Here is a 17,461-nt window from a genome sequence, read left to right on the forward strand (position 1 = left end):
GTATGTTTTCATGAGCGAAGCAGAGACAAACAAAACCAGTTGCTTCCAATGTACAGTGGCATTTCCCTCCATCTAGCAAAGCTGTTTACCCAGATTAGAAAGTGATTACCTTGCAATTTTCCAAGACGGATAGCTGGAATAATCTGCCGCTAATGATCTGGGCAATTAAAGCATTTTAATTAGACCCAATCATAAGTCTTCTAAGTCCCTCAGAAGGCTCCTTCGACAGAAGCTCTATTTCCAATTGAGATTTGATGAAGAGATTAGGGTTGGATGCTGGAAGGAATGCTAGTGGGGTTAGGAATGGATTTATTACCTTCCTTGCTCTCCCTTCCACACGAAAGGAGCAGAAGCACTGCTGTGTTCTCTCCCTTAGACGATGGTGGGAAAGGAAATGAGTCCAGATGGACATAAATGGATGCACTAGAAGGAATGCAGCCACTCGTGGCATCATTTATTGCAAAGACCAACAACGCTTTGATGCATTGGTGACCATCAGTCTGTTTGGCTTGTTCTCTGCAGACTGACATAGAATATTCCCATATTCTCGATCCCCTCCTTACATGTACCTTTAGTGGTATGGATGCTGCTGACCCTGTGATTACTGTCTTGTGCAAAAGGCCTGTTTTGTGCCGTTTACATATGCAAGCGACGGATCTGATGTTGCTTGCATGGTAGGTCAGGGCAAACCATGTAGGCCAAGAGTTCGCAACTTCCCTAGAAGTTGTTGGACTACAACTCCCACCATTCCCAGTCACAAAGACCTTGGGAGCTGTAGTCCTATATCTGGGACCCAAGGTTGAAAACCCCAATGTAGGCTAAAGATAATTGCAAACAACTGCAGAGGATGATCCATGCTGCTATATACATATGTAAACAGGGCTTTTACTTATGGCTGCTGTGATGAACTGGTCCTTTAAATCTTACCCTTTGTAGTTTGCTTCCCGTAACGGCAACTTATTTATTATGGCTGTTGGGTTAATGTTAGTGGCAGACATACAGAGCCAAAGGGATGCACCAGTGCAGCAAGAGAGCAATAGAAGTTCCCAAGAGAAGTTCTCTACTAACTGCACCATTGTAGTGACAATTTCTGATGCTCTTCCCTTCCTCAAGATGCCCACTGTGCCACCCCAAAATATGTCCTGGAGAGTTGTGCAGTCCTCGGGGACATATTTTCAGATGGCACTAAGGGCTTCCTGGGAAGTGGAATGGTGTCAAATTGCTGCTTCTCTGCTGCACTGGCACTTAGTTGGGAAGTTCCGGGTTTGGATTAGAGAAAGGAAACTTATGACTCATCAAGGGAGATCACAGTGAATTGAAGATTTTAACTAGAAATATGTTAATAATTAAGAAAGCCTAAATGACTTGAAAAATGTTCATTTCAAAATGCTAACCCTGCTCATATCCCTGAGTAAGAATTATGCAAGTTGGGAGTTACAGCTTGTACTGAGTTCTCCACAGTGCCTTGTAAACGGGCAAAGGTTTATTGCAAGTATGTCCACCTTAGCGGGCTATGAAGTTGAGAGAGTGCAACCTATTCTTTTCTGCTCCCAGCTCGTAAGGGGGATTCAAGAGCCAGTATTTTTATAAGGCTAGTTTATTAAAAAAGAAAGATAATGAGGAGTGAGAAATGGAAAGGAGAAATTTTCTGTACCTCATATCTCTGAAACTCAAGGAGAATGCCACAGATCGGATGCTATTGTCGTTTCTCCTTGCCCGTTTCCCATTCCCTGAGTGTTTCTCTAGCTATATTTGGGCAACCCAGTCCACATGTTCAGGGAACACATGGAGGGCGGAGTAGAACAGCGCCTGCTAATCACACCTCCAACACCGGTGCACTCTCTGACCACACCCCCGACATCCACATGTTCAGCTGATCATATGAAAAAGGTCATAAGAACATAGGAAGCTGCCTTATACCAAGTCAGACCCTTGTTCCATCTAGCTCAGTATTGTCTACACTCCAGTCAACAACGAGGCTATTCTCATGAAGGGGGGAAACCCAGTTTCCCCCCATTGTGAGAACCACTCGGCTCGTGGGCGAGCCCAGTGGTTCTCTGGCGGCTAGCCCGACAAAGTAGCCCTCCCCTTAAATGAGGTTAGCGGAGCACACGCTCCACTAGCCTCATTTTGGCGATCATGAGTCACCATGTGGCTCTGTGCCACGGCGACTCATGAGGAGACCCCCGCCGGGAGGCTAAAACAAGCCTTCTGGTCTTGGGGGGCTTTTAGCCACTCTTTCTGTCTCCCTGGTTGTGCTGCTATTTGAACTTCTAAAATACAGAAGTCTGATAGAGACAGGAAAGGGGTCAAAATTTTGATCTGAAGGGTTGCAGCCAGAGAGATGGTGATGTTTCTCATCATGCAGTGGAATGCTAAAAAACAGCTTTATTCAGTTGTTCAACAACCTGTATACAGTGTACAGATCTCTATGTGGGTAGTTATTTGCATGTTATATTGAACTCACGTACAACAGTACACTTCCTATCTGTATCCTGCATTTCAGGAGGCCTATCCCACTTTTAAAATGAATGCAGGTACAGTCATTCACACAAAAATGTATACAGGTGCAGAGACATCTGAACACAGGTACAACATAATGAGGTCATTCACACATTCAAAAACTATGTTCTACCTGGGTTTGGGAGCTGTTTGTACTAATTTTCGGATGTGTGGAAGCAAGGTAAGAGGAAAACCTGGGTAGAAGTGATGGTGTGGAAGCCAGGTAGGAGGAAAGGCTACCTAGGTTTTCCTCCTACCTTGCTTCCACACAACTGAAAATTGGGCGCTCACACAGCTCCCAAACCTGGGTAGAACACAGTTTTTGATTGTGTGAATGACCTCAAAATGGAGCTCTTCTCACAATCGGTGAGAAGAGTTCCAGGGCGGTCTGCAGGGAAGGCGGATTTAACTTACCTTCCCTGCAGACGATCTCTGTGCCTTCGCTGGTGGCTCGCCCAGCAGCTCCGGGGGTCAGGGTGCTGGGATGCACCGTCGTGCAACACCCCTCCCCCGGAGCTCCAATAATGCACTGTACGAGTGTGCAGTACATTACTGGGACACACACCCCCCGAGTGTGTAAGCTGCGGCTGCAAGCTGACAAACGATGAACAAAAATGAAGTTAAGGGAGTGCTTGCTCCCTTAACCTCATTTTAGAGGGAGGCTACGTTGGCAGGTTTGCCGCCGTGTAGCCACCAGGATCGGGCCCAAACCTGGTGGTTCACACGCACGTGCAAAACTGGGCTGGGCTCCCTTAGCCTGGTTTTGCACCGGCGTATGAATAGCCTCAGTCTGAGTAAGGGTAACAGCTTCAACTGATGGCAGATCTGCATGCTAGTGGGACAGAAGTGGGTGCATGCTCAGTGCAGTCAGTTCCTGCTAACTAACCGGGCTAACTGAGCAAAGAGACCACTTTAAATTGTGATTCTCTTCTGTTTAACAAGGGAAGAACATCCCTCTCCATCCCCAGCACAGCATCTCTCCACTGGTTGTTGCTGGTGTCCACCTTATGTTTCTTTCCAGATTTTGAGTCCTCTGGGGGACAGGAAACCATCTTGATTTAACTCAGTGAGGCGCTTCACACAACTCTTGTGAAGCGCCAGACGGGTTTTGGCGGGCAGAGCGGGCTTAGCCCACTCTCCCCGCACATGAGCTGCCACTCGTTACTGGGAGGCTGGATCAGCCTCCCAGATGAGCAGCTGCTCCGGTCGGGTACTCCCATGCCCGGCCACAGCTCTGTTGGGGAGCTCCGGGGGTTGGGGGAAGGGGAGTGCTGTCATGTGGTGCCCCGGCCCACCAAACCCAAGGAAGGCACCGCGTGAGTGCACAGTGCCTCCCTGGGGTCCCCCCTCCCCTCACCCCAAGTGTATCAGCCATGGCTGCAGGCAGCCATGGCTGACGCACAATCAAAAGGACAAGGTCAACCGAGCGCTCACTCTGTTAACCTCATTTAGGGATAGGGGTTTTTAGATGGGCTAGCTGGGCGAGCCCGGTGGTTCTCCCGACTGAGTGAAAGCAGGCTGGGCTGAATTAGCCCACTTTCGCACGGTTGTGTGAATAGCTTCAATTAGTGTTGTCTACCACTGGTTTTTTAGCCATTTATCCTATTGTATTAACTTTTGAAAATCTATATATGGTTCATTACTTTTACGTATTGCATTGAGGAATAATATTGAGCCATTTCATCCTATTTTGGAACATTAACTTATGCCAGCATTTTCTAGGTGGGTCACATCTTTGGTTTGGGTTCTTTTGGAATTTCTTTTCTATATAACCCATTTGAAACCAGCCTTTGCTGGTTCAACTGCTTCTTCTTCAAGCTCTGGCCACAGTGGCCTTGCTAGACCTGGGTACCATCCTGGAACACCATATATGCTGCCTTCAGTTCCGTGATGGAAGAAAGGCAGGATAGAACAGCAATATATAAACATACATTGAGCTGGTTCACAAATCCAAGTTCCCCAAGCCACACGCACTCCCACAGAGCATGTCGTGTGAACCCAAAACTTCTCCAATCCCAGATCTGGATCACGACCAATTGGCATTCAATCAGGATTGTTAATCTTAGATCGGAACTCACCTGGTTGATCCTGGTTGTAGGCTGATGTGGATCTGGGATGGGCAAAGATTTCTTGGTTCACAGGGCATGCTCTGTAGGAGCATGTAATAAATAAAGCTAGGAGGACAGCCAGAGCTCATCATGCTCACCAGAGGGAACCAGCACAGTTGCTGTGGTGAACAAAAACGTGGAATGCCACCTCACAGCTATGCAGAATGGCACCATCACAATGCACAAGCCGTTTCAAAGGGAAGTGTGTGCTCCACACAGTTTACTATCAGCTTGTCAGACATCCCAAGAAAGCATTCGTTGCCTGTGGGCCTCTGCCTCTAATTAGTAACACGTTTTGAAATGGCAGGCAATATTTTCCAGTTTTTAAAAAGTGTTTTCTTCTTAAATCAACGTGCCCACTGCTGCTATAATTTCACAAATTAAATTAATAAAGTGCAGCTCCGACCCAGGAGAGCCTTAAACGAGGAAGAGTATTCCAGAGCAGCTTTAATGACTTTTGTCAAGACACTGTAGAAAGTGTGTGGTTTGGAAGGCTGGAAGCAAAACCTCACTTAAAAGCACTGCAGTCTGGATCTCGTGGAACTTGGGACTGATTTATTTGCAATGTGACTTTCCACTTTCACTGGAGCCCAAGGTCTGGTTCCAAGCCAGGGCTCCTGCAACAGGAGGACACCAGACTGTCATGGGATATCTGTATTTGGGTGTGTGAGTCAGAATAGATTGTGCATACACCTCATTGGTCATACGATGGATACGAATACGGCAAATATCTATATACTGCTTTTCAACAAAAGTTCTCAAAGCAGTTTTCATAGATATTAATAAATAAATAATGTTGAAGATATGTTGAAGAATTGGTTAAAGAAATCATAGTTGGTTATGTTTTTGTCATCAAGAAGGGCAGAAGGAGCAGTGCACGTGCACATACATGTGCACACACACACCCCTTCACACCACAAATAGAAGCATCTATATTTCTGGCCACATGCTGATTCTGCATACTTTTGCTATAAACAAGTAAAATGGGCCCATGTACCAGATATGGGAGCTGAAGGCATACATTCCTTTGCTTTAAAAAGAGCAGCTGTTTGATTCATGTTGATAACGTCCCATCTCTGGTACATGGGCCCATCTTACTTGTTTATAGCAAAAGTATGCAGAATCAGCATGCGGCATCTGGTGGGCCACTGTGCGAAACAGGATGCTGGACTAAGATGGTCCTTGGGCCTGATCCAGCAGGGATGTTCTTATGTTTGTTGTACTTATTATAAGGCATGGGTGGCCCAGCTGAGACATGGTGCCAGAAGTGGCCCAGGGAGACGTAGTTTGTGGTGTGTCAGGTCAGGAGATGGGGGCTACCGAGCCCCACTGGGACACAGAATCAGGCTTACAGGAAAATCAACTCAAAGCCTAGAACAGGGATTCCCAGTCTTGGGTCCCCAGACATTGCTAGACTACAACTCCCATCATCTCCATTGTTGCTGGGGATGATGGGAGTTCTTCTGACTGGATATCTTAAGCGTGCATGCCTCGCAAATCTCCCCCTGTTGTGTTCCTCCGGCATCATTGAGATAATGAGAACCAGTCCAATAGCTGACATCCAGACTAATAAAGTTCTTGTGCAAACATCTTCCACAAGTGCAAGGATGTTGCACTAGCTAGTTCCACTATGCTGGGAGCATGCATTCCAAACCAGTGATGCACAAGTGCAAAGATCCTTGCACTTGCAAAACAAAATGTGCGACCTTTGGTGCACTGGGAAACCTTTTCCTCCATCCATTTATGTTGCCGAGATCATTGGCAGAAGATCACAACTTCAGGATTTTGCGGAGCAATGTCATTTTCTTCCACCGGTTGCACAAGCGCAGTATTAGTCTGGATGCTGGCCACTGTCTTTGCGCAATTATGTCTTGAATGTAGCTGGTTCATGGAAATGCCGTGTGCACTGACTACTTGTACAGACTGCTGGCTGGGGTGAATCAACCCACAATCAATTATCACAATCAATTTATTGTTGTGAGCCGCCCCGAGCAGTAGTGCACTAGAGGGATGGGGTATATCTATCTATCTATCTATCTATCTATCTATCTATCTATCTATCTATCTATCTATCTATCTACAAACAAATAAATATCAGCTCATTCATGGATGGAAAAAAAAAGACATTTGGATATAGCCCAAACAGCAGATAGCAACTAGCCTGGGAATTCCATCTTCTGGTCACTATACAGCACAGCTTTTTAGCATACAAGTTTATATTAATTAACCAATCAACTTCATCTGGAAATTTGGCTGCACAACATTTGGACAAATGTCCAAAAGACAAAGACAAAGGCTTAGTAAGGTCTAGTGAGCTGGAAACAAAAGGGATTTTGCCTAGAAAAGCACACTCACCTGGTCTTCATCTCTTGGGTCAATACATTTAAAAAACAAACAAACAACAACAACAACTGTTCCAGCAGTGACTGTTGTTAATTCTATTTTCCTCCTACATTACCTGACCTAGTGGGGACGAGAGATGGAATGGAGAGGACAGAGGAAACACTGAAATGAAGTTAGTGCAAGATGGCAGCACTCGCGGAAGGATGAAGTTGCAAATACATTTTCCAGCCTAAATACCCGAAAAGTCAGCCTTTCCAGACATTAGGTGAGGGCACTGCGAACACGGAGAGGAGATGCAACCTGTTTTTTCGGCTTGTTTGGGCTGGGTTTACAACACAGAGACAAACAAGGGGGGAAAAAGAGGAAGGAAGACCACCATACCTTTCACTACCTTATCCAGATAGTGAGCTTGGGAGATAAAAGACAAGGACATGTAAAGTAGGATTGAGTAAAGTGCAGTACAGGCTTAGTACAAGACAGAGCAGGTGCTACAGAGGCAAAGGAAAGGGGGCTGTGGTGCTGAAAAGGATGGGGGGCAAAGGGAGAAGGGCGGCAACAACAACAACAACAACAACGACAGAAGGCCAAGCCTTTGTTAAAGGGAAGCAGGGAAGTGGGGCAGGGAGCAGAAACACCCTCAGCCAAAGACAATGGAAGATCTTTCTATTCATTCCAGGCGCAGCGAGGAAAATAAGTTCAAATGGCAAGGTTCGTTAAGGTCCTCTGGACCGCTTTATGCTCAACTCAGCCACAGTACATTTCACCCCTTTCTTTCTTTCTTTCTTTCTTTCTTTCTTTCTTTCTTTCTTTCTTTCTTTCTTTCTTTCTTTCTTTCTTTTCCTTCCTTCCTTCCTTCCTTCCTTCCTTCCTTCCTACCATCTACCCATCATTAATTTAAACTGCACCAACAGAATAGTAGAAACAAAAGAGTTCGGTACTTGCCCCACGGAGCTTACAGTCCCAATGCCTTTCTTCCCTTCCCATTAGAGTCCTTGAGTCCAAATTTGGGCTATCAGCACCATCTCAGGGGATGAACACTCATAGTGATTTTTGGCACCTACCACCCTGGAGGTGGGAGGTAGGTGATAGCACTGTTGCACTTACAGCTTTCTCCAGGTTATCACCCCTTCTTTATTCGTGCCCCCAAACCATTAGGGTAAAATTGCAGTCATTTTTGCACAGAGGAAAGTGTTAGGGTAGGCTTAGGGTAATAATGAACACATTGTTGTTCTCTCTATAGACTAAGCTTTGGAGGACATTCCTGGCAATTTTCATTTCCATTCCTCTGACAGCATCGGTACAACTGTATAATAGTTTCTGAGGCTGTTCTCACGATGAGCCTAACCCAGCCTGTGGCAGCCCAGCCAGGATTAGGCTGGTTTTGAGAAGCAGCAGGTTCCTTGTGGATCCCTCCTCTCCCTGCCTAGCTAACTCTCTAAAGAAACCTGGTTGTTAGCCAAGGCTAAGGGTGCAGTCGCACCCTTAACCTGGCTGCCATGTATCATGTGTCTCCTTGGGCTGAATTCAGCCCGAGGAGACACAGGGATGGGGGAATCCTCCAATGCAATGCATGTTTCACGCATTGCATTGTGGGATGCTCAGAACAAGAAGTTCCAGCCTCGGATCCCTCCACCCTGCTCCGTGCTTCATGGATTGCTTCACAGAGCAGGACTTCCATCACCTTCAGATCACTCATCAGTGGGGAACATAAGCTTTACCCAGCTTCCCCCACCCCTCCCTGCCCACACACAACAGCAATTTTAAAAAGCTTTAAAAACATCATTGCAAATTTGGCCACTACAGGTCCAATGTTCAGGGCAATAAAGCACGATAATAGCAATAGCACTTACATTTATATACCGCTCTATAGCCGGAGCTCTCTAAGCGGTTTTACAGTGATTTAGCATATTGCCCCCAACATTCTGGGTACTCATTTTACCGACCTCGGAAGGATGGAAGGCTGAGTCAACCTTGAGCCCCTGGTCAGGATCAAACTTGTAACCTTCTGGTTACAGGGCGGCAGTTTTACCACTGCGCCACCAGGGGCTCTTTATATACTGATAGCTGAAAATACTGCAATGCTATCTCTTATTTTCCATCTCTAGTGGTGCCGACCACTTTGTTTGATGTTTGGTATAACATCACAGTGAGCATTCGCCCCCATTAATGGTACCGACCACCACAGCTAGGTCACGTGCTGTTAGTATCAGTTGCCAGGTCTCTGCTGCAAGGAGCTTGCAATCGACATTCCTTTCTGCCTTGCCATAATCTACCTGCAGTGCTGGTTTTAATGCTTTTGTGATGCCATGTTGGTGCAGAAAGCCTGAATCCCAATGAAGTCTTAATACTCACTGGTCCAGAAGTTAAAGGCCATTTCATAAGATTTGTGGCAGTATTTTAAAGCAAGATGAGCATAGTCAAAATGTGTGCCTCTTTCCATTCTGAGTCAGGAATACAGTGAAAGCTTTGAGGTATTTCATATTCTTTTCCCAAGTAGATTTCAACACCAAAAGAGAAACACATCTAACCTTTCTGCATTTAGAATGACTAAGCATTTACTTCAGTGGTCATAGCTGAGGATATCACCTTTAAGTCCAGACAATGGACGGAGCTAATTTAAATCTGCTAAACTGAGAGACAAAAATACAGCGTCTCTTGTCCATTCCCTCCAAGGGACAATTCATACAATACTATTAAGCAATACAATACATACAATACTATTAAGCTAGGGGTTCTCAACCATGGGCCCCCAGATGCTGTTGGACTACAACTCCCACAATCCCTAGCCACAATATTTGGCTAAGCCAAAGGCCATTGGCCAAACAAAGGCCAAAGGCCACTGAGGTAAGAGATGATGGGAGTTGTAGTCCAACAATATCTGGGACCCAAGGTTGCAAACCCTTGCATTATTAGGCCAATCTATGACAGGGCAGAAATCTTTTCTTGGCGTCGGAAAAAGGCTTTCCTTTGCTTGCTCTTCCTTTGTCTTGACTGCAGTGATGAAGCCGTGCCCGTATGTAACAGCCGTTAACCGACTGCTTTGCTGCCCTGAATTAACCTCACAGAAGGGGAGGCCAAGTATGGTGACAATATGAAGGGATTCGGCAGAAGAAAAGAGAGTTTAAATGGTTGACTTCAGGTCAGACCGAAAGAGAGTGGCAAAACTATAAAAGGAACCCAGAAGTTTCAGCTCACAGTGGCGTGACTGGATAACTGCTTTTCTTTGGAGCAGGTGGCAACTTTAGAAGCGCCCCCCCCCCAAAAAAAAAGAGGAAAGAAAGAAAGAAAAAGAAAAAAGGGGGTAAAAACTTTTGGGGAGAGGGTGAGGGGAAATCTCCAGCTAAAGCTCTCGTTTGCTCTCTTCCTGCCAAGTGCTTTGCTCTTATTTATAATGTCACCAAGGAAGGACTGGAGAGTGCGGCTTCTCTCCAGTGGGCACCATTCCCACGCTTTGCCTCTCAGATGATTCCTTGTTCTTTCCATTTCTTCCCCCCCCCCCCCCCGCCTCTCCTGCATTGGCTCGGGAAGACCACCCAACTAGAAGGGTCATGACCTTGGAAGAATTTTGGTTTCCCCCTCCTTTCTCTTTGGAGTCTAGACTCCAGTATGTCTAACGGGTAACTGAAAGCACAAGATCCATATTTGTACACAAGGAGGAGAGGAGATGGATGATGAAAGCTTGGCTCGAGCTTCCCGGCACTTTAGGAAATCCAATCACACTCATGAAGGAAGGCCAGTATATAGTTCCTGGGAAGGCCGTTCAAGGGGGAAACTTGCTAGTTTAGATTTGTACAGGAAGCCACATTGCCTGGTTCCTACAAGAAGAAGTACTTCTTTACACAGTGTGCAGTTAAACTATGGAATGAACTGCGGCCAGATGTGGTGATGGCCACCAATCTAGACAGTTTTAAAAGGGGATTAGACAGACTCATGGAGGATAGGGCTATCAACAGCTGCTAGCCTTGGTAGCTATATATGTACATCAGAATCAGAAGTGGCATGGCCTGGAGAACACCAGGTGCTGGGGAACACCAATGGGAGGCGGCAGGACAGGACAGGATCAAACCTGCTCTCCTGCCTGCTTCTCCAGTGCTGTGCTGTAGGGCTGTGCATGATTGAAAATATTGGATTGGGTCAGATCCAGAACCACAGATATCAGTTTGGGTCCTTTTGGACCCTTCAGAATTTCAGAGTTGGGGAAATCACCAATTTTTAATTGGTGAAAAGCCCCATATAACTATATGGGGAAAGAAAAAATCACCCCAAACCTACCTAGCCTGGGAGCTTTGAAAGTTAGCAGGCCAGGAGGTAAGGATGGTCAGACTCTGTGTATTTAATTAAAAGAGAAGCTGATCATTTGTTGCTTTTAAATTAATTGTGTGAAGAAACCCGGAAATTGTACTCACAGAGAATCATGGAAGAAAAATTATGACACATCTGTGAATCTCAAGGGAAGTGATGGAAAACCCAGAAATCAGCTGCTTTATTTTTTAAATGGAGAGTAAAATAACCAGGTAAAAACTGCAGAAATAAATGCATGGGCAGGCAGGCAGGTGGATGAGCAGTTATATGCCAGAAGATGGCTCCCCCCTCCACAGCTGTGATTGAGAGGGAAAATGCATACTCCCACAGCTATTTGGAGGTCTGAAATACTCCGAAGTTCCCCACACAGCATCAGAGAACTCCAACCTGAACTAGGCTTCCCTAGGGGTTGGAGTATCCCCAACATCCCCCGACCTGGCCCTTGTTTGGTCATGTCCGACCTCCCCAATCCAACATTGCTCAGGCCTGCTGGGCTGCTTTTTGCTTCTGGGTTCAGCAGACTACAGATGACATACCATGCCAAGGGACTGGGCTGCAAAGGTTTTATAGCATACCCTGCAGTGGAACTAGGTCATACTTTGGCTTCTCTTGAGGCTACTGAGTCTGGCATCCTGTTTCCTTCAGTGAACAACCAGATGCCTTTAAGAAGTTCGCAAGCAGGACATTAAGGCAAGAGCCCTCCTGTGTATCCAGTTTGTCCCAGCACTTGATATCCAGAGATAAACTGAATCAGAACCCTTGAGTTGTCATGCCAATAGCCATGAACAGAGCTGTCCTCCTCCATATGTTTGTCTAACCCCCCCCCTTAGGGCAATGGGCACCACATCTTGTTGCAGTGAGTTCCACAAGTGAATTACTCCACGTGTGAAGTACCTCCTTTCTCTGCTGCCCTGGTCAGTTTCATTAGATTCAGGACACACAAGAGAAAGAACCAGTTTAGTAATATATGATGGGACACCACCACGACATGTTTCCCCGCCCTCCAAGTGGCAGGCAAACACGCAACCCTGAGGTTTTCTTCATGCGTTTTGTTATCACTAGATTTACCAGAAGAGGAGATGCAGCACTGCTGCTTTTGGATGTCGTAACATCTACTTCCAGCCCTGACCAGCAACTTAATCCTTTGTAGGAGTTAATGAAACAAAGCTAATGGGCTGGGATTTTTGCATGAGACTCTGTGGATTTATGTTCTATGTGGCCCCAAAGGATGGAACAGAAGCAGGGTTTCATACTTTGCTTTGCAATAAGCAAGGGACTTGTGGAGAGACCTCTTTCTCCTTGCTAGGCATTTCTACTTGCACACATGTCCATTACAGGGAGGAACTTTGTTCAATCATTGAGATGTCCCATTTTTCAGGGCTAAAGCAGGCAGGGAGACGAGACATGTGGGATTATTATTGTCCACAAAGCAGGCTACCATGCGGGGAAATCACAGCAGGAAGAGGGGAATGTTTGCCATGCATACTGGATGTAATTTCCATGCCAATGTCCTTTCATCTGTGCCAATACGGATGTGTTTTTTGCGGGGTGGGTGGTTGTTGGCTTTCGAGGATTCTTGGATGCTTGTAGCTCTGTAATATACAGTCTATGCACTTTCTTAATATTAAAGCCTATGCAATTTATTTTTAGTAAATGTATTCCTCCTGGGGCACCAGACCATCTCTCTTCCCATGTTGCTCCTGTGTGTGTCATTTCCCCCTAAGGGGAAGCCTGGCAGGGCCTCTCTTGTTGGGTGGTGAGCCCTCCATCCCTGCCACCCCCTTCTCTGTGGTAAACTTTGCTTTAACTTGGGAAAAGTGAGGGGCAGGGACTGGCAGGGAAGGTAGGGGGCAAACCCCACTTTCCAGTTGGGCCAAATGCACAGCTGGCTGGCCCCAACTTGAAGACAGCACTGAGCTAGACGGACCAATGGTCTGACTCAGTATAAGGCCGCTTCCTAACACATGCTAACCTGGGTAAAGAAGCACCTTTCAAAATGGCGGTCCTCTTATATTTAGCAGGGGGAGAGCAACTGGCCCTATCCAACCCTAGCACATCCTTCCAGTGACTGTTGCTGGAGAATACCTTGAACTTCAGATTGTGAACACTTTGGAGTCAGGGAACCCATCTTATTCTTTTTAATATGCAAGTCACTTTGAGAACTTTTTGTTCAAAAGCGGTATATAGATATCCCTAATAATAGCTGTTTTAACCTTTTATATTTGTTTTAATTGTTTTTATGTCATTGTTAACCGCCCAGAGACCGTACGTTTGGGCGGTATATAGGTCAAATAAATAAATAAATAAATAAATAACAACAACAACAACAACAATAATAATACCCTGCTAAGGATCATGGGGCCTTTAAGAACAAGAAAAGGTCGTCCCCCTCCTCGCCTACCAGTTGTTCCTCTAATTTTTTCCATCACTGTTCGGAATGAGTTTTGTTCTGGGCTGCAGTATCAAGGCAGTGTGTGCGCACAGGCATTCATAGTAGGACCTTCCTGATTAAACCGGAGTGGGATCTAAAATTAACTGAGCGGACATTTTTAAAAATGTCCTTAAAAATGACACTGCCCCCTACTATAGTGTGAATTTCTACAATTGCACTCATGGAACCCAATTTTTGTTTTTTAAAAAGAATTCATTTTAGAACCTATGAGGCATGTCACAACATGCTTACACTAGTAACACTAAATAGTTAGGAACTTAAGTTCCACACTTAGTGCAAGTAGCTAGTGCAGCAATCTTGAGCTAGTGCAATGTCCTTGCACAAGTGCAGCAGCAGCCAGGATGCCTGCCAATTAAATATCCAATTTTATCTTCACCAAAATAAATGGAGGGGGGGAATAAGCGGTGGGTGGTGGGGTGGATAACCAAATTGTCCAGGATAAACAGGTGCACAAATGAAACTATGGAAATTCAACAATAAAAGTAAGGAAAGGTCTTGAGTAATGACATAGGACAAGGGTACCCATTATTGGGTCCTCAGATGATGTTGGACTACAACTCCCATCATCCTCAGCCACAATAGCTGGGAATGATAGGAGCTGTAGTCAAACAACACCAGGGAGACCCAAGGTTGAGAACCCTGACACAGGGGAATTGGAACAATGCCTGGGATGAAGGGACAGCATAAAACGTCTTGTTATATTGATTGTGAAACTGTTGGTACTTCTTTAATCCTCATCCTGAGTCATAAATTCTGACCCTGGGGGCATAAAGGTAGTGTAATCATGTACTGTGCACAGTTCTGGTCACTGTATCTTAAGAAGGACATTGTAGAACTGGAAAAGGTACAGAAGAGGGCAACAAAGATGATCAGGGACCTGGAGCACCTTCCTTATGAGGCAGGGCTACAGCATCTGGGGCTCTTTACTCTGGAAAAGAGGCAACTACAGGGAGACATGAGAGAGCTGTATGAAATTATGCATGGAGTGGAGAGAGTGGACAGAGAGAAATATTGTAAGTTCACTGTACTAATGTAAATGTGAGCCCACTCTAAATAGAGGGAAGAAAAGAAGTGTGGTCCCCCAGGGATCTCTACTGGGACCAGTACTTTTTAATTGATTCATAAATGATCTAGAAGTTGGGGGTAAGTAGTGTGGTGGTTAAATTCCATACTTGGAACTATCAGGAAGGGGATTGAAAACAAAACTAATATAATGCCCTTATACAAATCAGTGGTGCGGCCCCATTTGGAGCACTGTGTACAGTTCTGGTCACCATTCTTCAAAAAAGACATTATAGAACTGGAGAAGTTGCTGAAGAGCATAAGAGGGCAACCAAAATGACCAGGGTCAGGGAGTACCTTCCTTACAAGGCAAGGCTACAGCACCTGGAGCTTTTTAGTTTAGGGGAAAAAAAAGACAACTAAGGAGTGACATGATAGAGGTCTATACAATTATGCATGGTGTGGAGAGAGAGAAATTTTTCTTCCTCTCTCACAACACTAGAATGAGGGGTCATCCCATGAAACTGAAGGATGGGAAATTTAGGACCGACAAAAGGAAGTACTTTTTCACAAAGCACATAATTAATCTACAGAATTCTCTGCCATGGGATGTGGTGATGGCCACTAGCCTGGATGGCTTTAAAAGGGGCTTGGACAAATCCATGGAGGACAGGTCTATCAATGGCTACAAGTCTAGTGGCTATCGGCCACCTCCAGGATGCCTCTGAAATACCAGTTGCAGGGGAGCAACAGCAAGAGAGAGGCCATACCTTCAGCTCTTGCCTGTGGGCTTCTCAGAGGCATCTGATGAGCCACTGTGTCAACAGGATGCTGTACATGACAGGCCTTGGGCCTGATCCAGCAGAGCTGTTCTTGTGTTCTAAACCACTGTACTCCCAGCTTTGCCCTTCCAGAACACCGTTAACTGCATTTGATATGCAATATATCCCAAACTATGGCCATTTAGTAGTTATATTTCTGTTATTAATAAAAATATGAAAATATTTATATATTTCATGAAATTTACATTTGTCGTTTAGGATAGGAGAGTAAGTCCTACTGTTGAAAACCTAAATCTTGTCTCCTCCTACAAACTCAGTTGACCTTGAAAGGTGATGGTTTCTGACCACTAGACTGAGGCAATGCATAGTTCAGGGCTCCCTGTTTTGGGAAGATGAAAACTGCTCCTCCCGGAACATCAGATCTAGCGTGTGGAATGAGCAGATCTTCCCAACAACCCTGTGAGACGAATTACGCAGGGGTTCCCTAAGGCCCTTATGGATAGGGATGACAGGAGCTGCAGATCAACAACATTTGGAGACCCACGTTTCAGAACCCCTGCCTTGTGGTATTTGGTTTCAAACTGATGTCAACACCCAAGTAGTGCCAGCACTTCCTTTCTCATAACTGAAACCACAGGAAAGTTTCAGTTTTCAGAATTAAGATATTAGCATGAACCAGTTTGGATGTCTGGCATTCGGGCTGGGTTGGAGGTGGGTGTGTGTGTTTCTTTAAGGGGCAGGGACAGTGCCCTTACCTGCCCCACCGCTTTCACCCTGCTGGCGCTCTCCCCGAAATCGTACCAGCAATTTTGAGGAGAGTGCCGGCAGGGGAAATGTGGCAGGGGAGGTAAGAGCACCCTCCCTGTCCCTTAAAGAAACTACCCCCAGCTTCCTGGGTGTGCACAAACCAAATTTTCTTTTAAATCGCCCAGAGACGTAGGTTTTGGGTGGTATAAAAATATGTTAAATGAAAAATTATGTTAAATAAAAATAAATAAAACCCTAATTAGTAGTGTTTTTATATGACTTAAATATTTAATAAAGTGGGGGGAGCATTTTCTGCCAGGAGGACTGCAAGTTATGAAGTCATGAGACTAAAAAAACCAAAAACCAAAAACCAGTGAGGTTACCTTCAGTTCCACACCCAGGAAAGCTGAATGCTGCAACCTGTACCCATTATGCAAATTAAGCCAATATCTTCCCCTTTTGCACCAATTATTTTACCTCTCCCCATCATGGGGAACAACACTGAAGAACCAAAAGGAGTCTGAATTGTGTATGTTTCCTAGACTACATGAAACACCTATATCGGGCAGCAGCGATATAGGAAGATGCTGAAAGGCATCTTCTCATGCTGCATGGGAGGAGGCAATGGTAAATCCCTGCTGTATTCTACCAAAGAGAACCACAGGGCTCTGTGGGAGCCAGGAGTCGAAATCGACTTGACGGCACACTTTACCTTTACCCCCAACGTTGTCACCGAGTGGCATTGAAGCTTTGCTCCCTGGAAATATCGCCCAGTCTCCAGTCTAGGTTGCTGTGACTTCACAGGGCATTCTGTTTACTTTTAAAGCCTATCTTCACAATATAAAAGGCCAAAAACTTTGAATTACATTCAAAAGAAGGCAGAGAGTCTCGGAATGCTGGATGTCACGTCCGATACCAACTTCTGCACTTGTGTGAGGTGAATGGGGATTACCAATGGCCCTAGCTTTGGTGTGTATGTAGCAGAAGCGTGCCCATATTGCCAAATGAAAGGACATTGTTGTTTGGGGGTGGGTTTTTTTGGACGATCGCCGCATGAAAATGTATTACACCTGAACATGAAAACTGAGAAACAAAAAAGGATGCACATGCTACAGAAATGTCACGCCAATTTGGTTAAGCATGCTTTCATCCCTCCCTTCTTTCCACCCTCCACCACTCCCTGAATCAATTGTTCCTTTAGAAAGGGACTTTCTGTTTTTCAT

General features: G+C 45.5%; 1 protein-coding gene across 10 annotated transcripts in view; it reads right to left on the reverse strand.

Annotated features, from left to right (window-relative positions):
* Nucleotides 1-17,461, reverse strand: part of TENM4 (teneurin transmembrane protein 4) — a 1,105,140-nt gene that overhangs the window by 97,882 nt on the left and 989,797 nt on the right. For all 10 annotated transcript variants that reach the window (XM_053305915.1, XM_053305917.1, XM_053305913.1 and 7 more), the window contains one exon: nt 7,335-7,361. In XM_053305915.1, the coding sequence (XP_053161890.1) occupies nt 7,335-7,361 (27 nt within the window). The remainder of the gene's footprint in view (nt 1-7,334; nt 7,362-17,461) is intronic.

The sequence above is a fragment of the Hemicordylus capensis genome, chromosome 3 (genome assembly GCF_027244095.1).
Source record: "Hemicordylus capensis ecotype Gifberg chromosome 3, rHemCap1.1.pri, whole genome shotgun sequence".
NCBI lineage: Eukaryota > Metazoa > Chordata > Lepidosauria > Squamata > Cordylidae > Hemicordylus > Hemicordylus capensis.